Below are 25,823 nucleotides of genomic sequence, written 5' to 3'. Positions count from 1 at the left end.
GCTTGTTCAGCCTTTGCTGTGCTCTGCTTCCAGAGCCACCGGAGTTTGGACCCTATGGACAGTGTTACAGCAGCGTTTTGTCTCTCTTGTGCCTGGTGTGTGACCCTCCAGGACAGTTTATCTGGCTCATTCTGCTGGTCCTCAGGTGCCATGTATGTCTCTTTGGGGGTTTTTGTGTGTGGTACCATTCCACTTTCAAGCTTGCAGAGATGTTGCGTGGATTACAAAACCTCACTTCATTGCCTGGACACCTGCTTCGGCCTAACTGTTGGTTGGTTTCAATACGCCGTGAACAATCATTTCAAAATCTCACTTGCTGCGTTTTACCGAGTAGCCTGTAAGGTCGCGGTAGCTAAAAGAGCTTTTTTTGGCTGGAGTGAGGGCAAAGAGTCGTCTCATGTTGTTGCATGTGCTTCAGGCAACGTGGTGGGAGAGTAACTGCTGCAGGGCAGCCTCCCTTCCCAGGCTGCAGCTGCACCCAGTCCCGAGACGCTGGGAATTGCATCGGTGCCTTCCAGAGGCCCGGTTCCGCCAGCAAGGACCGGGAGAGGCCAAACTCCTCAGCAATTCTCCTCAACTTTTGTTTTCAGAGGGAGGTTGGGAAGGGGATGTGCCTGCTCTGGGCTGAGGAAAGAGCTGGCTTCCTTTCCTAAGGAGAGCTGATCAGCGTGCCTCCTATAGATCAGACAGCCTTTCCTAGAGATGTATAAACGGTTTTGAAAAACTGTAGAATTGAAAGATTCGTAATGGGTTTGAATTTGAACAGTGAGATTTACGTGTGTGTTCCACATATATGTATGGAATATATATGTATTTGGGTTAACTGTGCACCCAAACATTCTTAATTTAAGGCCTTTTATGCTAGCTTTTCGCTCGGTGAATTTATAACTAAGCGTAGTTAGTTAAAAATGTCTGAAGAACAGTTTGTAACGAACACACTATACAGCCAAACATCATTACTGTCACAGAAATGTCACGTAGGTTGAAAATTCAGATGTCTGTTCCTAACTCAGAAATTCAGTTACTTGAGTGCGTTTTCAGTAGCTGAACGGATGGATACAGAAGCTCTTGCTTGGTGCTCTAATGCTAAAAGTTAACTTTAAAAAAAAAAAAAATTCAATATGCTGTTGATTTAAACCACTCAAATTAGAAACTGCTTCTCTCTCTCTCTCTCATATTTTGTGCTATTTGTTGGGGGGGACTAATTCCCAAACGACTAGGATCAACCTAAACTACCTAATCTGGGAGTTTGGGAGGCTGTTGGGAAATGGCAGTGGATGGGCCATGGGGGAGGTCTGGGCAAGCTTTGTTTTGGACAGCTTCCTCCCGGTAACTCTTGAGTTTGGGCCCATCAGGAATAAAGCCTATAGCCCTGATATTCACAGGTAGCTTTGCAAGAGCCATGATGCTGCAGGTTTGACTAGAAGTGGCCGACACCTGACGTTTAAAAGGAACTTTGTGAGTATAAAGTGGTCTTCTAGATGCTTGATCAGGATCTCGGTTCTGTTTCTGCCGGGCTCGAGGCCGTACACTTCCCCATAATGTCTGTGTGAGCTCTACCTCAGAACGCTGAAGTGCAAAGCCAGCGAGTCAGTGTGGCGCGCAGGGGGACTGCGGGAAGGCAAAGCTGGAAGGAGTCTGGAATTTTGACGGCTTGATCGTTCATAGCTTCAGTGTTCCCTTTATAAGCAAGTCTTGCAACACCAGTGCGTTCAGACAGGGCTTCAGTGTCTCAGCAATGCTGCGTCACAAAGGACAAACTCGCAAGGATTGTCTTGACTTCTTCTAAATCTCTGAGATAAAGACATTAAAAGGAAGAATTACGTTGACATGGAAAAAAGCTCTCTGACATAGAAAAATTACCTGTGGCAAGTTTTGAAGCACTGAGTGGAGCTCCACAGTTTGCTATCAAATATCCTGGGTAACAGAGCTGTTCCAAGAAAAAAAAAAAGCCTAATTTCCCAAGGTAATCCTTTTTTCTGTTAGGGATCCTTAGACACATACACGCACGCGTGAAGGATCCTTGAACTGAGGTAGGGCAGCAAATGCATGTCAATAACTTAATTGGTAAAAATAAATAAGAAAATTAGTGTTTCTTTTAATGTATTTAATTTCTTAGTTCCTGTAAGCCCTTCAATTGGAGGTTCAGCATGAAAGATGCACTGCAAGGGACCCAGATATTTAAACATGTAATTAAAAAACTGGGGTCTTTACATAGCCTTTTAAATTGCCCAGCTGCCCTCCTTCTTCAGTAAACCTTCCCAGAGGAAAAAAAGTGTTGGTTTCTGTTTGTTTTTTAAAAAGGATAATTTCAAAACTCTGTCCTAGATGTAGTTATGCAAGCAGTGGAACTGGCAAAAGATCAGGCGTGGTAACATTTTTGGATGCTGGAAAAAGCAAAATGAATGGTTGGAGCAAGTGTTCCTGCTGCTGCGGAAATAGTAATGTGGGTTAGGTTAAAAAAAGCGTTGTGATCCTGTTGTATAAAATCACATGCTTATAAACAAATAATCTGGGAATGTAGCATGTTGACATCTCTCATCCAATTTACTTCGTTTTATAAAATGTGTTTTAGCTTAATGATATTATTACACAGAACGTTTATCTTGTTTGAGCTATGCTTATCACCTTTGTCAATGGAGAATAACAGTTACTCTCTTATTTTCTTTAATGTTAATGATTGTTTATTTCTTGAAACCGCCCCTGATCCCCATAGCCGACCAGACGACGCCATCTCTTCGTGGTCTCTCATCGCACCTGATCTTCAGCGCGCTGTACGGACCCGGGAGTCGCAGGGCTCTCCCTGCGCAGGGCTCCTTCCTTCAGGAGCTCTTTTTGCCCTTTCATCAGGCTTCCGTACGTGTAGCAGAGCCACGGGGTTTGAGCGAGGATGAGGCGGTGTCTGGGGAAGAATTTAGTCTGAAACACTAAACGGGAGCCAGAAATGAAGGGCTCAGAGTCTCAGATAGTTAAATGGCTTAGCTGCTTCTTCAAGTACAGCCGTCTACTGATGAGAAGTTGGAGTTATCTTGTACCATCTGAAGATACTGAAAGTGTCACTGGGGAAGAATTAAGATTAGTCCTGATTTGCTCCCTGTAGGGAACAGTAAAAGATACAACAATGAAAAATGGAATGCAAATCAGTAATTTTAAATTGTGCCAAACTAATCTGAGCTCTTTCTTTGGCAGCCGATACTCTAAATAAAAGAAATTCAGTAAATCTTGTTTCTTTGTGGAGATCATTAAGATATTTAGTACAATAGCCGGAGCAGGATTGTGAAAGGTTATGGCTCGTTGAGGAATTGTGGTGAGTTAGCCAGATCCTGAGGTGAGGCGGTAAGGGGCGGAATTATAAGAGGAAATATTAAGCAAGAGGAAGACGACTGGAACAGTTTCTTAGGGATAGTCTGAACACTGTCTTATTTTGATATAATTAATGTCTGTTCTAAAAGTTGAAGTGTATTGGGAAAGCTAACTGGAAAAAGATAATTAATAGAGCTCACAGAGAAAACTCAGGATAACAAAAAAGGAAAGCAAGCATTAGGGGTAGGAGTAGGATGAAAATGAGTAATACAAAGTGCAGTGCTCTATATTTAGCAGAAATTGTTTGAAGGGGAATTTTCTTACTAATACGCATGGCCATAGTGAAATCTCATGTGAAATACGGCGTATGGCTGTCGCACGCTGAAGGCTCCTGTGAAGCGCAGCTGATGCCGAGGGGGATGGCGGAGGGGACGGTCGGAGCCGTCGCGAGCGCGCGGGAGGGAGCCCTGCTCGGGCAGGCTTGGAGGGGCAGAAAACGCGGCTGGGGCAGGGCTGGGGCACGGTTTACGGAAGGCAACTTCCTGTGGTTTTGCGGGACCAGCTCAAGTCCGTCTTTAATAGTTTGTCATTCTTTGTTACGCGCAGTATCTCACTTTACCGCTTCGGCAGAGACCCGTATCAAATTTTTTTTACTTAGTTGGGATGATATAAAATGTCCATGTGAAACTTCTTGTGAAAGAAGGTGATGGTGAGGAGGATTTCCTTCCAGCAAGTATTTATGAGGACTAGAGATCCAGAGCGTGTAGGACAAGGAGGCCATTCCTTGTTTATATTTCTATATTTCTATATATGTATATATTTCTATTTCTAGCTTTAATTTATGGTATCCTTCTGCCATTTCTGTTATTGGCAAACACCTGTAAGTCCCAATCCCAGGCTGTAGTAAAATGTGCAGACCCTGGTTAAAAAGTCAAGAATAGAATTTGGGCACTATTTTACAGACCAAATTTCAGCTGCCCAGCCATACACCCTTTAGGTAACATAAACCACCAGTCTCTAAGCCATGTTTTTTCCCCCCAGTAAGGTTAGAGTTCAGAATTTTGGAACTTTATACAAATGGTGCAGTCCAGTGAACTGCTCTGTGTTCCAGACCGCGTGCGCTCGGCTTCTCCTGGGGAGGTCGATGGTCCCGCCGGCACCCAGCTCTGGAGCTGCAAACTTTTACAGTTGCGGATTGCACACACGCACACTTTTCTATGTGTAAAACCAAAATGGACTCTTCTGCCCCACAAAAGACCACTCACAGTTTTGCGCTTCTATGATGTCTATGAGTTTAATAACATATTCTAGCGTTGCGTAAGGTTTATATTCATTAGCAGTTCAGCTCTAGGTTTGCTGATGATGTTATCGCTCGCAGTGTCCAGTAGGTGGTTTTTTTAAATACTTTCCACTTATGGTCTACTGTATTTATTGGAGGCCTTTCTTCCACTTACATAAATCATGGATTGTTGCAGTTTTGGCTGATGAGCATGACTCTGAAATACAAATAATACAAAAAAACCCTCCAAACTCTTTAATACCAACTGCTCCTAGTGCAGTAGCGTGGCTTCCCTATCTGTGACCAGCCTTGACTCTACTCCAGCAAAGCATCTCCGTGTATGAACATTATCTTGGATCTGTAGTTTAAGCTACTTGCAGTTAAAGTTAATTCATGCATATATCGTGTCCGTTGTTGATATTATACAGCTATAATCTAAGTCGTGTTAGTTTTCTGGTGCAAAAAAGTCGTTAGTTTTGTTTACAGAATTTAACTGATTTTTACAAGCTGGCTGGCAGCTGTGTTAAGGTATTCCGCTCAGAATTATAAAGGAGGAATAAATAGCAAAGATGGAAGATTAACGCGTATTGTTTTGCATTACAGCTAGTTGTGTCCCATCAACATGTTCTGGAAGTTTGATTTGAACACAACATCGCACGTGGACAAGCTGCTGGATAAAGAAGATGTGACACTTCACGAGCTGATGGACGAAGATGACATCTTACAGGAGTGCAAGGCTCAGAACCGCAAGCTGCTGGACTTCCTTTGCCAGCAGCACTGCATGGAGGAGCTGGTCAACCTCATCACACATGAGCCCCCTGTGGATATGGATGAGAAGGTCCGCTTCAAGTAGGTATTTGGGTTCTGTCCTACGCGAAGAAAACCGAATGAGAGATCTTGATGTTGGGAATGCTCTGGTGCGGGATGGGTGTAACCTCTTCAGTCCTGGGGAAAAAGGCTTTCAAATACTATGAAATATTTCACAGCATTTTGTTATTTGTAGGGAATTTTCAGAAGCCTGTTTCTTTATTTTTAATGGTTTAATATTGAGTTTGTCTAAAAAACCCCCCTCTTGCTCTTTGTTCAAAACTTTGCAAGCAAAATAATCAGTATCTCAAAAGTACCTTTGGTACGTTTTTATCAAAATGGCAAGCAAAGGGCATTCTGCTCCGAGTTACAAATTTCTGAGCTTAATTGTTTTTCAGTAGTCAAGCCCGCAAAAGAAAGTGAATAAAAGATGTAATATCTTCAGTGCGCTGCGTATGCAAAGCCTGCTGATTTCAGTGTCCATAGAGTGGGGAGAGGGTCTCGCTCGGTGAAGAGCCTCTTCCTTACCATGGTGAACTCTAGATGTGTTTGGTTCTCATATCAAGTTGTGTGTATACATTTTTAATTACATGTATACTTGAAAATATTTACATTTTGGATTTGGGAAGTTTGTTTTTCTTTGTTAAGTTTATGTAAAAATCAAAGGCTGCTCTGTGTATAAATAAATAAAAACAGGTAAGTTTGTCACTGTGGGAATGGATCAGCGTTAGTTATTGCTGTTGTTGCTTGAAATGCACAGACGAACTGATGGTATCGTTTAGGCCTATTATTAGGTGAGATAGTTGATCAGCTAGGTTTTGGTGACTATTTCCAGGTAAGTGAATGCTGGGAAATACATTATGTAGAAACTTTGAATATTATATGGCTGCTTTTGCAAGGCTTCTGCTGTAAAAGGTGAATTGCCAGAAGGAACCGGCAGTATTAGTTTTATGCTATTGTCCTACAAATGCGAATTTTGTACAGGTTTAAGCCAGGGACGTGGCACACAGCGGTATTTTGACTTTCTGCATTTCCCGTGTCATATCAGAATAACTGGCTTTTCATGGGGTGACTGGCTTTGTGCTTTCTGCAGCTCTTTATCTGTGTTGTTTGCACAGCTAACCTGAGACAAGCTCAAACCCCAGATGTCTGATTGCCCACCATCTTCAATACTTTACGTAGTGCTAAGAGCTGCCGATCAGAGGAAGGGTTGAATGGTGCAAGACTCGCGGTGCTTTGCTGGCGTCTGGGTGTATTTTGCTGGAGGGGAGGATGAGGGATTCCAGCACCATGCCAGTGCTAATTCATACGTTGTCCGTATCGCTGCAGAATACTACTTCAGTTAACCAGGCCGTATTTTTAAGTCCTGTTCTTTTTGAGATTGTTGTGGCTGCCCTGAGAAGGTGGTTTATGTCTCCGATCCTGCGTGCTGAAGGGTGGAAGTGGAAACCTTTTCCTGTTGTAACCAAACCAGACTAAGAATAAGGAAAGGTGGGGACAAACAAAAACATCTCAAGAAGCGAAATCCTTAACGCAAACCAAAATGAAGAGGGAAGCTCAGTATGGGAGTGTTTGCTCCCGGGCGTCCTTGAATTTCACGTGCAGGATTACACGCCTTTCCGCCAGCTTCTGAAGGTAGCGTGTGGGTTAGGCGGCTGAGGGCCAGGCTGGCTGACGAGGAGGCGCACGGGCAGGCAGTGGTGGGAAGAGGTCAGCCGCCCGCGTGCAGTCCCCTGTGCTGGCAAGGTAGAAGAAAGGCTGGTGTTGGGAAGGCCTTAAGTTAGCAGTCTCGTTGACCGATCTCCTCGTCAGATGATGGCATTGTATCCTCTTCCTCTTCTAGGAGCGGTCCGTAAGGTGCCCGCTCAAATAGCAGGTACGGCGGTGGGAAGTGTGGTTGTACACCATGGAGAGATGGGTGAGTCTTTGATGGCAACGAGAACTGTGTAGTGACCTGCTTGCCCAGACAAATAGAGCTGATCTTTATGAAGTAGTTTTTTGGAAATGCTTCCAGTACCATAGGTAGACCAGGCAGAGAAGCATTTTCAAAGCATGGTGAGGCACTGGAGAGGGGAGAGAAGGTTTAAGCTTATTAGAAACCGGGGAAGCTTTTGGACTAAATAAAGGCTAAGCAGGAGGAATGGACTCTGTCTAAATCCAAGTGGAATCCAATTTTTGGCTCTTAAGAAAAGGTTATGAAAGTTTTTCAACTGGAACAGGGGAGAAACTTGATAGGTTTGGAAGGACGTGCAGCTCAGAATGGTGCATGCTGTGAAAATGGAATTGTCAGAATGCTTTAGTCTTGAAACGTCAGTAGGATGGAAGTTCAGAAGGGAAACTGCAAAGAGGAAAAGTCGACAGTAAATCCCCTTCTAAGCATAGCATGCAAAACTAAGCAACCAGATGCAGACCTGTGGCAATCAAAGATGTGTATAAACTATTTGAACTGTAATGTCTATTTATAATGAACTTGTTGGCATACTGGGGTGTCTCATAAAGCTGTTGAGACCATGCAGTAGTGAGAGTACAGCTTGTAGGAAAGGCAGAGTAGGCTCTGCTAGGGCAGGAGCGGGCTGTAGGGCATAGAGAGCTGAGTGTCGAGGTACGTTAGCTCAGCAGGGAGACCTTACGGGGTGGGATGCCGTGCCCAAATAGAAAGGGTGAAGTATTAGATCTGACTGCGTGAAACTTGGAGTCTGTAAAGGCTGCAAGAGCAGAACGTGCTGGAACAATGAGAGGTTTCATTTATCCCCCTGTTGACAGGATATATATCACAGGGAGGCACGGTGCATGAGTTTTTAGGAATCGTGAATGCCTTTTGCATGGAGCAATGAGCCAGAAAAAGGAGAAACAACTCTTCGTATACCCTTGGGGGCTCTAAGAAATGTAACTGTTGTAAAATCACTTTGTAATAGTAACCATAATGTACTCAGATTTAATGTCCTCGTAGGAGCGAAAAAGACATAAACAGCATTATCAGGGGCTTGGGGTTTGTTTTTCTAACTTTTAGGAATGGAACTACATAAATATGAGGCTAGTTAGGAAGTAAATGGTGCTGTGAAAGGGTAAAAAGCTCACAGCTGGCCTGGAAACATTTTAGTGGCTCGTGGTAAATGCAAAGCTTGTATTACAAAGATTTAAAAAAAAATCCTGATGTAGAAAACTGGCAAAAACAAATAACCCGTTAAAGGTAAAAGTACTTCCTTGCAAAAAGGGAAGTTGTGTCCAGATATGGAAAAAAGGTACTGGGGCTAGTTAATCTGTGAGACTGGATGAAGGGATTTTGAGAAGCAGTTTGCTAAAGGCAAAACCACTAGTACTCTAAACCCATCAAAATAAGGAAGCCTCTCCGAGAATGTGTAGAGCGGATGGGTGATCCAAGTGTAAAAAGGAAGATAGGACCATAGCAGAAAGTAATTAAACTGTGTTGGTGCTCACTTCAGAGACTTCTCAGGAGATTCCCAAGTGCTGTCGGTCTTTACAGGGGAATAGTCTGAGGAACTGTCTCAAATTGGAGCATCTATGGAACAAAATCAGTAGAATAATTGTTAGGACTGGCTGGTATTCACCCGAGTGATTTAAAGGAATTGAAATACGAAATTGCTCACCTGGTCAACCTTAAAACCAGTGGAATGGAAGTGGCAAATAGGACACCGGTTCTTAATAAGGGTTTGTGAGCCAGTAAATCTGGCTCCTGCATTGTGCGCATTGAAAAATGTATGGTGTAGCGTTACGATTCATAGACACCTCTCTAAATGCAGGCTCTCGGCCATCACGCAGTGCCGCTTTTGTAGGGGGAAGTTCAGGAGCTGAGCTTGATGGAGTCAGTGAAACCCATGGATAATGGTGATATGCCTAATGTGGCGTAAATACAGTCCTGAAAGACAAGGTCCCTTATCAGCGACTGTCATGGGATAACAGAGAAGGGCTCAGTCATCAGTTAGTAACTGTTTAAAGAAAAGGAGTATAGACGAGGGGAAAACGGCCACTTCCAGCTTTCTGGTTTTGCACTACTGAGTCCTGTGCTGTTTAATGTATTCACACATGAAATAAGATGGATTATAAATGTAGAAAGTTGATAATGCAAAATTAGTTAGGTTAGCTAAAAGGCAGAAAGATTGCACGACATATGGCCAAGCAGTAATAAAGCGAATACAGGCAGCGCTGATTGTGTAGTGACCGGTGGCCTAAGGTACGTGCGCACATTGACGGGCTTCAGATTAGGTCTTGGGGAAGGCTTTGGAGTCCTCATGGGCAGTGTGCTGGAAATGCTCGATAAACGGTGAATGCAATGATCGAAAGCACAAGCAGTTCAGTGTAGGGACTGGAAAAGTGGCTGTTGTCCTGTAACACTTGTCTTTATGTACTTTATCTATTTATATTTATATGTATACACACTTTATATACTACCAGGGCAAGAGGTTTTTTCCTTGTTAAGAACCAAATGGAACTGTGATGAGTAAAGTAAGGCTTAAATTGGGATCGTTGAGGTGTGGAATTTCTTCCAAAATAAAAATTCTGTTTAATGAATATAACGAAACCAAACCAGTAACAATAATTAGGGTAAAGGTGGGCATAGAGTGATGCGCTTGAAGGCATAATAACTGGAGGGAGCTCCAGCTTGAGCTGTGAATTGAAAAGAGCCACGGGCCAGCAGAGCATCCTGCCAGTTAAGTATTTGTCCCTAACTCCTGGGTACAGCTCCGGCAAACCCATGGGAAGAACAGGCAAGTGGACGGCCAGCTGAAGAAGGAGCTGCAGGTTTCTTCACAGAAGAGGTGCGAATGCCAAGAACAGCCACGTGGGCTCAAACAAAAAGATCTTCCTTTCCCGGTGCCAGCGGTCCTAGCAACGTCGTTACGCGATGGCATGCTCCAACATGCTGTACTTGAGATACGGGCGTACTGTGAATTCGCATCATGACACAATAATTTTCCTGTCTGTTCCTTTCGTATGATTTCCAGCAATCCATGTGTCCGTCTTGTCACTCCAAGAACTGAACTGAAATTTCCAAAGACCTACAGTAATTCCACTGTTCCTTCCCTGATGGGTGGTCATTAGCTTAGGAAGCATTGCCAGGTATATGAAACGTGCTGTGACTGGGAAGGTGGGAGATCAAAGCTCAGAGCGGAGGGTCCCATTTCAAGTTTGGAAGGTTCTGTTAAGATTTCTTCTTTGTTTTCTGTTAATGAGGTTTAGAGCAGAAATCTAACTCATTGCAACTGAGAGAGAAAACCACAGCAGGTCAACGCTGCAGCCCAGATTCTGTTACACGCTCGCAGCTCTTACTGCAAAGGTGGTAGAGATGTGAGAGTCCCCAGCCATTCCCACAGCTGTTCTCTGCGTGGGTTTTTCCCTTTGAGATTGAGACTAGAGGGGGGAAAAAAAAAATCTTGCCACGTATTGAAAGATTGTTTCAGCTTCACTGTGCTACGAAAGTGAAGGTGTTCCCTTTGTGTTGTAGAAACAGCCATATTATTGCAGGAGTGTTTTACGTTGGTCTCGGAGTTGGCTTGTGGCTGAAGTTACAAAAAGTGGTAGACCTTGCGTAATTACTAAAAGTGGGAAATCTGTTGGGTTTGTGTCTTACGGAATGGCACAATTTTTGTTTGGAAGCTGAATGTGCTGCTTAGAATGCACGCGCATTTGCAGCAAGAGTATTCTGTAGGTGTGTTACTGTTGTTATTAATTTAGTTGCCCGTTATTAAAAGACATAGTAAATTTTCTTTTTGCTTTTGGGAGAAAAAAAAAGATAACCAGCTCTGCTTACAGAGAGAAAATGCTCAAACTGTAAAGGACAGGTTTTATTTTTAATCTGTATCTCTTGATAACAAATCAAACCTACTTTAGTAAGCATGGGTAAGAACTGGCAGCCAGCGGGAGATTCGGCGTTCAGAATTGCTGCTTTGTGCTTAGAACTGCTGGACCGCTCGAGCATGCTCTGTCGGAGACTTTAAACAATTAGTGGGGCAAGAGTAAATCACGGTTTAAAAATAAAGTCCAGCTGCCTTTTGACTCTAGGATCATATATATCATTGAAACTGTGAAAATAGTGTTAAAGTTCAGTGCTGGGTTGAATTTTGCGGCGCTAATGAACGGCTGTTTCTGACTACAATAACCTCAGCGTGATGGCGAATTGGTCTTTTTCGCAGGAGTTCTCTTAAGCCCTTTTTTATAGGTGGACGGTAGCTGGGGTATGAAATTAAGACGCTAATCTAACAATGGAAGGCTGAAATGAAGTTTTAAAACAAATTAAAAAATAGCTAGATGAATTTCAGTGTTGTAGTGTGCCTACAAGGCAGCCTCCCATCCCCTGCTGAATTCCCTCGTCGCGTGAGCGATGGAGAGACTGGGTGAGTGGAATGCTTGCCAGACAGTGCCATGTAGCTGTCCCTTGCAGCTGGCTTTTCATGTAGAACCTCAACCTGAAGAAACATCGTCTTGTAGCAGAATTAACAGCCCCCCCCCAATTTTGGTGTTGACTTGAGGTTGTTCTGTATGTATGCACTTTGATATTTGAGACTTCGTCTAACTATAAACGTACTGTTAATTATAAACACGTTATTACCTTTTCTGATCCTAAATGTGACCTATTTCTAAAAGTACCACCTGGAAGAGCGAGTAACAAGGTCGGGAAAAGAAAGGATTTCATTAGCTGTCAAGTATAATTTCATATTCTGATTTAAGTGAGCAAAATTATCTAAACCAGGCACAGTAATGTTTTCTGAAAAACAAGTTAATTTTACAGGAGATTGTAGACATTACTGAAAAATGGGAACTCAAAAGGTTGGCTGTGAATTGTTTGCTTGTACATAGCGTATGCTCATTTGCTGGGAGTTTTGTGTTAGATTTAATTAATGTTCTGTCTCTAAATTCTAGTCCTCTTGATTTAAAAAAGAAGTTCATGTTTAATTCAGCTGCGGTAGCGGAAAGAATCATTTACAGAAATGTTACAGAAACCTGCTAAAATATGCATGCTTCAAGTCAACCTTCCATTTTTGGGTTAATTTTAGTTGTGCAAATGGATTCACGTTAAAAGATTTTAAGAGATTTTAAGTGTACCGAAACTGATTAAGCATTGCTTTTAAAAATCAGAACTAACTGCAGTTTGAAGGCAGCTGAGATGCATAATTCAGGGGTTAAAAACCCCACACGATGTGCTACAGGAAATGGCGCTGGCTTGAAACGTGCCATTAATGTAGATGGCCCTTGTTTCTCGGGGGGCCCCCTGTCTCCAGAATGGGCGACCCTCCTACTCTTTAGTTTGTAACTTTAATAAGGGAAGATTTTCTTGAGAGTTTTCATTTCACCTTCAGTTGCTCTGGTTCTGTCCTTCCAGATATCCAAACACAGCCTGTGAACTGCTGACCTCGGATGTGCCGCAGATCAACGACAAGCTAGGAGGGGATGAAACTCTGCTGAATATCCTCTACGACTTCTTGGATCACGAGCCTCCTTTGAACCCCTTGCTTGCCAGTTTCTTCAGTAAGACTATTGGGAATCTCATTGCAAGAAAAACGGAACAGGTAGTGATTAGATTTGTCCTGATACGTAAGCACAAATTAATTCGCTGACGTTGTGTGTGTTGTGTGGCAGTATCATTGCTGTCCTCGCGATCTCGTTGTATCCTTAGAGTCGAAAAATAGCTCGCTGTACTCTTTAAGATTGGAGTTGAAATGTAGGCTTTGAGAAGTCCTTTGGATTCCTCGCTTGAGGGAGTTGCTGGCTCATTTAGACACCTTTGCATAGCTTTGGTTTCAGATCTGCAGTAGCCGGGATATTCCTGTGCCACAGCTAAAGCTTTATTTTTCGTACAGAGGCAGATTGATGCCTCCTTTGATCGTTGCCCAGAATCATCTTGTTACATAAACAGTGCCTCAGTTTCATGCCTATAAAAGGGGTGCTGGAAACATGAGCTGAACAGTGTTTTAGGAATACATGTGTTCCAATTCAAAATTTACTTTTTTAAATGAAGGCTGTCAGAGAGCCGTAGCAGAATGAAAAATTCTCCAGCTTCACCAGCTTCTTGACGCTCTTATTTCTGTGGGCTTGGGTTTTTTTTGTGGCATAGAGGAAAGAAAAGATAGCTAAAAAGATTTGATTTAGTATTGCCTTAAAATGAGAAAGTTATTCTCTCGTTCTCTGGAGAATTTCTCAACCTAGTAGCCGTTTTGCATCAAGGCTGGTTGGTTGAGACAAGAAGGTGAGGTATAGGAAGTTCTGTGTGCCGTGTCTGTGTTGTACTAGCAACTGATGATGACGCTTTTATTTTTAGGTGATTGCATTTTTAAGGAAAAAAGACAAATTTATTAGCCTGGTGCTAAAGCATATAGATACATCAGCAATGATGGACCTCCTGCTTCGTCTAATCAGCTGTGTGGAGCCCGCGACTCTACGGCAGGAAGTCCTGAATGTGAGAATCCACAACTTTTTTTCTTTACAAGACTGGGAACAAGGGGTTTTGTTTGTTTGTGTCTTAAAGAAATAGAATTCTTTTTGTCATTTATTGAGAGAGGATCCACTCTCCTGAAAACTATTTTTCTTAGCGCTAGAGTCTGCACGTCGGTTACTTTGGGTACTTCAGCCTGTTTGTGGCTTGCGCGGCAGAGCAAGCCTGGTTCAGTCACTGGCAGTAAAGGATTTTCAACTCATTTTTCCATATAGCAACCACTGTTTACTCTAGCTGTTTTTGCTGTAGAGCTTTGACAAAGGAAATTCGTAATCTTTCCCAGTGTTCAGAATTTTAGACTGATCCTTTGGGACAGTAGTTTGTTTAATTCCTCACCGTGTTCAAGGGTGTGTATGATTTTTGGAGATGGTATCTCGTGCCACCTCCTTCCCCTTCCTCTTTAATAGGCAGCCTTATAAAATATTGCATTGAGATGCTTAGTTTGCTTTACAGGTAGGACAAGTTTTTCTCCCTGCATAGCCCAGTCAGGGTGAGGCTGCATCAGCCCCCCTTTAGTGGGCAGATGTGCAGGATTGGAGGGGGAAAACCCTACTTTAGCTCGCTCTCATTAAACAAAAAGAGCAGCGTGCGGTATGGAAAACTGTACTCGAGTCATTGAAGCCCACGCCAGGATTTATAAGTTTGGCAAACTTTGCTGCCCAAGTATTCCGTGTCCGGAGCGTTGATCACCCCACAGCTGAGCAGGTAGATGTTGTTTGCAACAATCATCACGACAGATGATTATCATTGCTCCGTTCCTCCTCTCAGCCTTACGGTGCATTGTGCGGTACACACGCTGTTACAGAGAAGGAAAATAATACAGGCCCAGATCGATCCTTACAGACTTGTATGGGCATTCACCCATGCAATGAAATCTTCATTTTTTGAGAGGAAAGTGAGCAATTCAGTTGCTTAGACATCAAATAGCAATACCAAGAAAGGAGAAGGGAGGAAAAAGCCTTCAAGAGATGGACTGACAGAGGATAATAACGATGGAGGATTCACTGGAAGAGAAAGCAGCTTTGCAGAAAAGGTCCAACCGCATCCCAGGCCGCGATGGCCCGAGGGCAGCCAGCGGGGTGAGGGCAGGGATCGCTCCCCTCTGCTCAGCGCTGGGGAGACCCGTCAAGGTACTGGGGCCAGGCTGGGCTCACCAGTGCAGGACAGGCATTGCAATAGTGCAGCATAATATCATTACCGAGATAAACGCCATTATTTTTTTCTTCTGATGTTAAAATGGCATTTTAACTGAGTAGCGTTTCTCCTGGATGGATGGCTTCCATCCAGGAAACTTCCAAATATCCAGGCTTCCAAATATTAACCATACATAAACAGGCAGATCTGCATGGGATATATCTTAACCCCATCCTATCAGGTTAATTCTACCTGTTAAAGATTTCACACAATCAAAAAAAACGAAAACAAAGTGAAGATACCAGGTGGCACTGGAGGTGCTCCTGAAAGGTTTTTTTTTTTTCCCAAATAGTCTTGATATAAGTGTTATCCCCAAGCGTTAAAAATCTGATGGCTTAAGGGCTTCTCAGGAAAACAGAAAGTAGTAGCAATATTGAAATTTGGGATTGAATGTTTAGAGAAGCCACGTATCAGCAATTTTGGCCATATATTCAGAAACTTAAGTCTCCAGAAAAGTTAAACTGCAATCTTGATTTTTGGTAGGTAGAAATAAAAGTTACATTTCATGAACTGCTTTAGCTTTTCATCATGTCAGGAAAAAATACTGTTCGTCAGCTAGTAGCTGGAATGGATGTGAATGGTTTGCTGGCTCAGAGCAGTCTTCATGTTTCCTTGGGACGCGGGACGCCTCAGAGAGGTATCAGGCTCTTTTGAGTTTTAGCAAGAGGAAAAGCATTATTATTAATTTTTCAGGAACTGATACAGCTGCAGTTGGCTGATCTTCCCAGGTGCTCTCTCCTGCTTAGCCGCTCTTCTCCCACTCCTAACTGCCGAAAGTCGGGCGGACGTGGTCGGTCGTGCAGTGTATTAATGGCAGCCGTAAGGCCGTGCACACGTTATCAGACAGCACAGCGGAGTCCAGCTATCTTGTGGTCTGGACCTGAGCTGCACTTTTTTCATCTGTGTGCATTTAATTAACTTCTTAGATACTGCATCTTATAAACTCCTATGTGTGGTCATCTTCCATTGAACAGTTTCCGGCTGATCGATTGCTCTGTCCATATGTTGAACCTGCATGCAAACATCATTCCCTCGCAGCGCTCTGTGTTTACAGTATGTCTTTAAATGCCATGTTCGGGGGGGGTTCCCCTATCTGCACATCTTCCTCCATGCAGTAGCCAGTGTTTTGGATAGACATCCTGTGCCGTAGATTTTTGGCTAGCTGTTTACTTTTGTAGGACAGTGACAGCAATTAAACTTAGTATTTTAAGGTTTCCCTAGTATTGATGTACAGGGTCTCCCAAGTTATGCTCCAGCTACTTCCCAAGTAGAATATGAATGCCATCTGAACAACAAAATGCCTTCTACGTTGTTTGTGTGACTTAGCAAAAGCCAAAAACTTTACTGTCCAAGTAAAGTTTGAGAAGCAGCGTTTTTCGCTAGAAAGTGCCACTGTCGAGGGTACGTGACTTACGGGTGTGAAAAGACCGCTTTTCCACTTGACATTGCTACGCTGGCAAAATCCTTCTGTGAACGTCAGTTGGTTCGTTAGATGTTTCTTGCTGTCTGGAAAGGTAGTGTTTTACAGTGTCAGATTTATGAAGATGGTATCTTAAGTTTTATGTTAAACAAAATCACGTTCTGCATAACCAGTCCCACAGCACCCCTCCGGAGGGGTTCGATGTCCGCATTGTCGCTTTGACTGGCTAAGTCAGAGACTCCCTGGTAATTGCACAAAAGTCTAATTCTCTGGCCTTCCATTTTAGAGATCCTTAGACTGTGCTGGCTGGACAGTGCTGGTGGCTCCATTCTCTGCTCTCTTTTCTACTGAATGGACCTTCTGAAGCATGTGCTTGAAGCTGCCTTGCTACCCCTTGCTCAGGTGATGTTAGCCAGGGTGGAGGTTCTCCCTGTCCTAGTGCAAGCGTTTGACTTCCAGTGCCAAGTGAAGCTGGGCCAGCAATTCCACGAGCGCTCTAAGTTGGCATTGCCACAGAAGAGGCAATGCTTTCACCTTCTTACTGCTTGTTCTGCCCATCCAGCTCCTCTTGAGTCTTTGCCAGCTGAAGTGTTCATGTGGTTGTAAGGCGACATGGACTTGGGGAATTGATCCAACTGAAAACACCTCTCTTTTATTTGTATTTTTTGCCAGGATTGTTTTCAGCCAGCTCTATTCCTTGGTTTGGGTTGTTTTGTTTTGTTTGGGTTTTTCTGGTTTTTGGTTTTTGCATGGACTTGTGCAATGATAAGGGAGGAGAAAGGAGCAGAAGGTAAGTGGATGGGTATGAGCAGAGAGAAGGTGGCAGTGCCATTTTATATGTTCTTAAACTGCTTGCAGAACTACAGTTTATGGTGGGTTTTTTCCCCTTTCTCTTCCTTGATCTGTAATTGAGGGCCTACAGTTAACATGAAAATCTCATAATTCTTTATCCATTTCCTTCTGTTGATGCATGACAGAGGAATGCTTTGTTTGTGTAGCTCGGATTTTGTTGTTTTGGAAAGCTGTGCCATCAGGAAAAAACCTGGCTAGCACATGCTGTTCCTCCATGCTTCTATCCAGAAGCACCACTGTACAAGGAAACCTCCAGATTCAGTAGCCCATGGGTAGGTGCGATGTAAGTGAAATAATCGTTGTCTACATTGCATCTTTACAGCACATCTGTCTCCTCCCTCTTTCTGGACTCTCACAATTGAAAATACTAGAAGAGTCTTCATCAGAAACCTCTAAGGAGGTCCTTCCAGCAGGCTTGTCTTTCAGGCACCTACATTTTGATATCCTTGGACAAACCTGACATCGTACAGATGGATGACAGCGTGTTCTCTTTGATCGGTGTCATTTGATCCTGGAATGTCTCTCTGGATTTGTGAGAGAAATAATATTGACTTTGAATAATTTACTTCTTGTGCAGCAAGAAAGCTCAAATATGAGTTGCTTCTTGAAGCAAGATAAATGGCATCAAAGAAGTCTGTCCTCTCTCTGCGTGTTATTAGCATAAAATCTTACCTAGAAAAATATGAAGGGGCACAGTTGCTGTGATAAAGACTCCACATGTGATTTTGCTGGCAAGTACTGGGAATTTACGTGAAGCAGTCCAGTCGTTGTAGATATCTCTTCTGCACTTCATCTTCTCTTGCTTGCTTTAGCGACAAAAAGTACAGCTTCTGTTGTATAATCTTCACTGAGGAGAATTAACCTGTCCCCCTGATTCAGGTCTGGAGGAGAAAACCCGCTATGGCTCAGCTGGAGCACAGTGAGTCACTGGGATCTCGCTGCAAAACCCGACCTTTGGGCTGCCGCGTGGGTTACACCATTCGACATACCTGACACGGTTTCCTTGGTAATCAGGAGAATGTGATCCCTGTTATTCTTAAGAGAAATCTGCTTGTCCTGGCTCGATCCGTCTCTTCTCCCTGGGTACTGGTGAAGAGTGCCCACGCGTGGACCATGGCTTCCGCAGAAACCCCTCGCAAGCTCAGTACCTCTGTGGTTGAACTGATCTTCCAGTTTTCACTGCTTGTAGCCAGCCTTTTTGTCAGTCTAACATGGATAGTGGTCACCGCACAGAAAAAAACCCTCCTGCACATTGTCCCGCTTTTCTCTGTTGCTTCCATGGGTAACAAACTACAAGAATAAAAAGGGTGTATTCTTCCTGCCATCTTTACCCTACAGAAACGGTACCTCCCAGAGCTAGATTAGACTAACGCAGATGTCTTTCTCTTGCAACGCAAATTGTCCTACTGCAAGATCAGTCCTCAGCTAAGGAAAGGTTAATGTGAATACTTTATTGACGTGACTACCGATGTTGTGATCCTTGAAAGATCAGACAGCTTGGTGTGTTTATTGTTGCAGAGTCCCTTTCTGACTACCGTCTTAAATAATAAGGCATGAACTTTCTTTTACTGTGGCTGATAAGGAATATCCAAGCCAAAGTCACACTGTGATCGGGTATATTTTCAGTGTGCTCAAAGTTTTGGTGAAGTCCTAATATAACGGACTTTTTTAAGCATTGACTCTGCAAGACCTCAAAGATTCATTCATAGCAGAATGCAGGTTGGAAGGCCCCCGAGAAGGTCCAGTTCCTGCGCAGAGCTGGTCCCACTGAAGTAGATTGCTCAAGGCCTTATCCAGATGAGTGTTCAATGTCTCCAGGAGTGGAGATCTGCCTGGGCCCTCTTCCAGTGTTTGATCACCCTCAAGTGGAGATTTTGTCATAGTATCTGGTTGGAATTTCCCTTGTTGCATCTCATGTCTCTCATCCTGTCGTGGCACCTCCGAGAGCATCACGGCTCCGTCGTCTCTCCCCACCTCACTAAGCAGTCACAGACCGCAGTAGGGTCTCCCCTTCACCTTCTCCTCTCCAGGCTGAGCAAACCCCACTCAGCCTCTCCTCTGACCTCAGGTGCTCCAGCCCCGGCCATCTCAGTGGCCTCCATGGGACCTGCTGCACTGCTGCAATGTCTGTCCTGCACTGGTGAGCCCCAGCCTGGCCCTGGTATCTTGATGGGTCTCGCAGGTGCTGAATGGAGGGGAGCAATCCCTGCTCTCATGCCGTCACGGCCTGGAATGTGGTTGGGCCGCCTTTGCTGCAGGGGTACAACGCTGAGTCCTGGTGTAATAGGACCACAGAGGGCCCTCCCGGCCTTTTCCACAAGCCGTTCCTGGCTGATTGACTCCCACCCCATCCTGCTGCGTGGGGTTATTCCATCCCCCATGCAGGACTTTGCATTTTGCCTTTTTTGAGGTTCTTCCCAGGCCATTTCTTGAGCATGTCTAGGTTCCTCCCCTCCTGTGTATCAGCTGCTGCCCCTCAATGTGGTATTGCTCACAAACTTGCTATGGGTGCATTTTTTGCCGTTTTCCAGGTCTTTAATGAAAACACTTAGCAGGTCACCAGTATTGACTCTTTATTAGTAGTGTCTGCTGTTAGGCCAACCTTGTCCTTGAGCCTAGTAGCAGGTTATGTGGGGGGGAAGTCATTGCAGAGAAAGGTAAGAGTTAGTACTTAAGCAAAATGGTCCATCCCAATATGCAGAACCCTAGACTCATAGAATTGTTTAGGTTGGTAAGATCACCCAGTCCAACCATTAACCTAATGCTACCAAGTCCACCACTAAACCAATTAAGGGCAGTCATAATTTCATCTTTCCCGGCTTGGGGGCTGCATTAGTTTTTAATGACAGTAAAACTGGGAATCACTGAGGTTGGGAAGGATCTCTAAGATCATCAGCCCAGCCGTCACCCCAACACCCCCATGCCCACTAAACCATGGCCCCCAGTGCCACCTCTGCCCATGTTTTGAACCCCTCCAGGGCTGGGGACTCCCCCCGCTCTCTGGGCAGCCTGGTCCAGTGCTTGGCCACTCTTTCCGTGAAGAAATTTCTCCCAATATCCAACCTAAACCTCCCCTGGTGCAGCTTGAGCCCATTTCGTCTCATCCCATCGCTGTTCCTTGGGAGAAGAGCCCGACCCCCCTCCCTGCCCCCTCCTGCCAGGAGCTGCAGAGCGATCAGGTCTCCCCTCACCTCCTCTTCTCCAGGCTGAACACCCCCAGCTCCCTCAGCCGCTCCTCATAAGACTTGTTCTCCAGGCCCTTCAAAGTCAAGCAGGCATGGGAGAAGGTCTGCATGGGGGAGCACGGCACTCCTGCCTGAGCTCGCGCACACACAGGCAGTGCTGAGATGGTGGAGTGGGGATGGAGCACCCAGGAGTGGCAGTGAGACGCTGCCCAAGCAGGCAGGGATGTTGTTAGGAAAGCCGAAGCTCAGCCAGAGTTGAACCTGGCAAAGGATGTGATGGGCAGCACAGGGACTTCTCCAGGGCTTCAGCCTAGCAGGGCCCTGTAGTTACTCGTGATCCACCTGAGATGTCCCTTGGCAGCGGTATCGGTGCACACATGGCGTCAGGAGGAAGGAGTGGTCATCCAAGGGCTGCATGGACCTTGGCAGTCTCCCCCACACACTGAGGGGGTCAGAGGTGCTGGCGAGCAGCATGCTTGTCGAAACAGCACATCTGGCTGGTGAGTGGGTTCTTCGTTCCCTGCAGAAGGGAGTCTCCAGCCACACTCACCTGCCACCTCCTCTTTCGTTGGTGTGCGTTTCAGGCTTGGGTGGCTCTGATGACTGCTTTGAGGAAACGCGTTCCTCCTCGCCTGTTACCACCAAGCCATTGCGCCTGTTCTGTCAGTGCACATCTCCTGGTGGCGAAAGAGCTGTGCTCATGCTGCCAGCTTCCAGCCTCTCCTGCCTTGGGAGTGTCCATCCTCTAGTTCCTGCGTAGTGTCTGGCTGTCCCTTCTTCCATGCAAAATTAGGGTCCAGAAAACCCCAACTGTTTCCACAGTCTCTGCAAAAAAACCCCTGTTGAAATTCTGTTCATCCAGAATATAATACTACATTGTCTTCTCACCTCCGCCCATAACTCCCATCACCTGGCAGCGCGGCGCCTTTGTGAGAGTGCAGCTGCTGTGGGTGAGGACCATTTTGCCCAGCAAGGAGAAGCACCAGGCGCTCCCTGCAGCCTGGGACCTGGCTGGCTGTGCCCTCTCTCAGGAGCTCCATGTGTGTTGGGGCCTCCTACGTGCCAGATTTGGTTGCCCCCGCTGGTGGGGGGGGACCGTGCCCTCTTGCATGCCACCACTGGGGTTGCGCTGTTCTTGCAGTCCCATGCAGCCTCGAGCAGCACCTCCACACCCCCTTCCATGCCCGCTGCCTCATTAACCGCCGAGTCCCAGTTTCCTGGACCAGTTTGCCATGTCCCGCTTGTTCTGTGGGGCCTGAGCATAGGTGATACAGGTGCTCCCCAGCAGCAGTTGGGCCCAAGCCCAATGCTCCCTCATCAGGAGGCGGCAAACAGGAGCCTGGGTTGTTCGCGGACAACAAACAACGGCTCCATCAACCGCCTCCTGCTTGCTGGCCGTGCCTCTTGCAGTCTTCCCGTAGAATAATTCATGTTGCCCATACGCGCAAGTTTTCTGTCCGTGAATTCCTTACAAGTGTGTCGTTTATCAGTGAGAGTAAACACGCTGCTGAGTTGCATGTGGTCAGAAGAGTTTGTGTTTCAGGTGTGACTCTTAAGGGAGATGCTGAGGGTAATGCTGTTGTACTTTGGTCCAGGTAGGTAGGTCCTGCAAGCGTCACAGCTTTCCTTTGAGGAGTCGATTACAGAGTATTCCTCTTCTTGTGAATGTCAAAGTCCATCTCTTCAACAACAGCCTCAAGAGAGAGGAATTGATCTCTTCTGGGTTTACTAGGTGCTGCTTAATTCACCAATTTTTGATGTTGCTCTTCTGTTCTTAACAGATTATTTCAGTTGGGTTTTTTTTTTCCTTTGAAATTTAATTTTCTGAGTCCCTCAGTTCCCAGGAAGAGTAATTCCTTTGTTCAGATGAATGATCATGCTTCTCTCCCTTCAGGACTTCTCTCTGTGGCCATCCAACTCCCCCCAGAGCCCGTTATTATGGCAGTCCAGGCAAAAAGAGCAAACCTTCTTATCCTTGCTTATTGTGTAACTCCCAATTTTAATTAATAATGCCCATAGGCTCAGCCGATGTGGGGCTTGAGGGAGGATGTTGATACAGCATAAAGTTGAAACTACAGTGGAGGGCTGGGATTTAACTTGCTGCGCTCTGCAAGGGAAAGAAAACGTATTTGGTGCAGGAGTGTTAATAAGAAGTTTTCCTCTGGGCTGTGGAAGTCATCGGAGTAGGTGAAACTTCGATAGGTGAAAATTCCTCTGCTGACACGGACTGGCAGGTAGGTTCTGCAAGAAGCAACAAACAGGCTGGAGTACCCACTGTACCATATCTGCGGAGCTTACTATTTGAAGAAAGGAAACTTGCAGGTACAAATTGATATAAGGGGTTTGTTTTTTTTTTAATTGAAGTTGTGCAATGTGCTAATACTGTGGGAATTCCCAGAGACTGCAGCCAAAATGTGAACTCGTAATCATGGTGCTGTGCAGACGTGGGGTGTGTAACTGATGATGCAAAATGCAACAGGCAAATATAGCGCAGAGAGAGGGGGAGGAGGGATGGGTCATTTTATTGTTACAGAGACTGCCAGGGGGCATAACTGATAGATTGGAGCAGCTGGATTTTAGAAGATACAAACGAGGAGAATTTCATTAATGTTGATGAAGCTGTTTTGGTAAATTGCTAATTGACAGCTACCTGAGCTGTCATCAGAAGACTGAGTCTTAGGATTTGAAAGGACTTCAGTAGTCATATCCGAGCACAGGGAGATGAGGAAAGATGCTTGCAGACAGAACGAGCAAAGAGGGAACGGACGGTTGCTTTGTTAGTGGAGTGGAGATGGCAAGACCGATGCATTAAGACACAGCAGGGATCAGCTCTACTGTGATGGGCTTGATAATTTTCATGCTGGGAAACTAGAAACCAGTGGAAGGATCTGAAGAGATAGGTTGGTAGCGAGACTGGTGGGGAAAAATGTCTTGGGAATCCATTTTTTTAAAATTTTTGGGTAAGCTGGATGTTGGGAAGAAGAAATTACAGAAACAAGATGTGAAAATACAGTCTTGAATGAAATACTTGATTTCCCAGCTATATGCTGGGAAGAGTTTTGGACAAGATTAGTATTTTTGCAATAATAAGAGATACCAGAAAGGAGCCAAAGTCAGATATTTCAGACTTAGTAAGAAAACAGCAGTATTATTAATGGGAAAAGTCACTAGAAATGGCAATCTGGAATTTTTGTTTTAAGTCAGACATACATCATACTCAACATGGCACTGGAGAGGAAAGGATGCGATCTGTAGGAGGGTTATTAGCGCAAAGCTCATCAAGAGTTAACGTAACGATTATAGTTGAAGTCATGTAAATAGATAAAAAAAATGAGTGTTCAAGGGGAGAATATATGTGTAGAGCCTTCTTATAGAGCAGTGGAAGGCAGGAGAGTGTTTATTTTCTCCATGACTCATCTGAAGAGTGATGGAAGATTATATCATTGCAGAAACCTCCAAAGTCTTTTTCCTTTTAATTAATGTTTGGTCAGTCATTTCAAAAGCAACTGAGAATGCCTTAGTTTGACTGATTTGACTGAGTAGTTTGATTAACGTTAGACATCCAGCAGTTTGCCTGGGATGAAGACCGTAGAAACTTGAGTGAAAATGGATGGGTGGAAATGAGACGTTGAGCTTGCAGGTGAAGCTGGGAAGGGAGGAACTGGAACATATCGTTTGCGGCTGGCGTACTTGGGTCGCATGCGGTCGGGAAAGGGAGATAAAGTGATAGGTTGCACTAGGAAAAGGAAATGGTCTGAAGTTGGAATAGAGGGAGACGAGGTGTAACAGCAGCATTGATATGTCATCTCAAAGTCTGAGAAATTATTTAGTGGGAACAGTAGTATGACTGCAGGAATAGGAAACGGTAGAAGAACATGTTGATAATTACGCTAACGCTGCTTCACATGAGGTAATACTTAGGACTGCTCTGTTCCGTGTTTTCCAAAGGTATTTGGGGTTTTAGTGCCATGGGCAGGGTGCACATATTGATGCAAATTCAAATGCATCTCTCTCTGCCTCGGGGAGGTTGTGTATCGCCTGTGGCTTTGATTATGAAATCGAAGGAAAGGGCTTTCCCTTCTTGAAAAGCCTGTGTTGTGCAAAGCTTCGGGAAGACCCTCTTGTTTTGAATTCTGTGATACCAAACAAGGATTTTCTTTTCCCCTTCCTTTCCCTCCAGTGGCTTAATGAAGCAAAAATCATTCAGAGACTCGTGGAACTGATCCATTCAAGCCAGGATGAGGATGTGAGTATGACGAGACTAAGTCCTGTCTTTGTGGGTCGTGGGTCCTGTACGGCCCAGAAGAATCTCTCTCTGTCTCTGATAGTGCCCGGGTGACCTACGGAAGGAGATAACGAGGGATGATCTGTGTGGGTGGGCATCCTGTCCTCTGCTTGCCAAGCTCAATTCCCAAATGTTTTGTTGTATTTTCAGTCTGGTTGGGACTCGTTTTACTACCAATTTCTTGGTTTGTTCTGCTGCTGCATCAGTTTGCCTCAGTATCTACAGTCAGTGGTAACTTGTTTTTAAGTAGGAACCTGCTGTTTGAAACAAGCTGTTGCAAAACTTCTTAAATTAACGAGTTCACTGTAATTTTCAATTCTTTTTAGGCCGTGAGTAAGTAGGTATTCAGATACAAAACCTACAAGGTGCAATTCTTGAGCCCATGAACATGCTGAGTTCTCATATAATTAATATGAGATGTAATAATAATTAAATTATACGAGTGCTCTCTTTTTGTTCCCTCCTCCCCCCGCCTTTTTTTTTTTTCTTTCAATAATTTTCACAAAACATCCGAGCCAGGAGCTCTAGGTCTGGATTTCAGTTTCCGACACCATCGTTTCACGTTTGGGTGTTGACTGCTGTCCCCGATGCTGAGCAGGGAGAACGCAAGCGGCGTGGTGCGCTCCGGCCGGCCTGCTTGGCTCACCGGGGATGGGGGCTCTTGTTACCGGATTGCCGTCAGTGCCAGCAGCGAAGCGAACCGGATGGCGCGGGATTCCTTTGGTGTAGAGCTAACGCTGCCAATACGATGCCCTCACCTCATCGCAGCAAAAATTGCCCCTTCTGAGAGAAAAAATGGGAAGGAAGGTGCTGATTTGTGTGCCTTCGGCAGTGCTATCTTAGGGGTGAATGCTAACTTACAGCGTAAGATCTTATACACACAGTAGCTACAGAGAGTCTTTGATCGATAGCCAGAATGAGACGATTCATTTATCAAAATACTACTTTAAAAGCCTTTTTAATTTGTAGTAATTAAAGTGTAAAGGGTTTTATCAAGCCGTTTATTTTTCTTCATGCAGGAAACCTCCTGAGTAGTGAGAAGAACGAAA

General features: G+C 44.8%; 1 protein-coding gene across 1 annotated transcript in view; it reads left to right on the top strand.

Moving 5' to 3' along the window:
* Nucleotides 1–25,823, top strand: part of PPP6R2 (protein phosphatase 6 regulatory subunit 2) — a 114,084-nt gene that overhangs the window by 47,000 nt on the left and 41,261 nt on the right. The window contains exons 3-6 of the mRNA XM_075728181.1: nucleotides 5,186–5,431; nucleotides 12,729–12,915; nucleotides 13,665–13,802; nucleotides 24,670–24,735. Of these exons, the coding sequence (XP_075584296.1) occupies nucleotides 5,205–5,431; nucleotides 12,729–12,915; nucleotides 13,665–13,802; nucleotides 24,670–24,735 (618 nt within the window). The 5' untranslated portion in view covers nucleotides 5,186–5,204. The remainder of the gene's footprint in view (nucleotides 1–5,185; nucleotides 5,432–12,728; nucleotides 12,916–13,664; nucleotides 13,803–24,669; nucleotides 24,736–25,823) is intronic.

This window comes from Pelecanus crispus, chromosome 1 (genome assembly GCF_030463565.1).
Source record: "Pelecanus crispus isolate bPelCri1 chromosome 1, bPelCri1.pri, whole genome shotgun sequence".
In the NCBI taxonomy this organism is placed as follows: Eukaryota; Metazoa; Chordata; class Aves; order Pelecaniformes; family Pelecanidae; genus Pelecanus; species Pelecanus crispus.
This window is presented reverse-complemented; position numbering and strand designations above follow the sequence as displayed.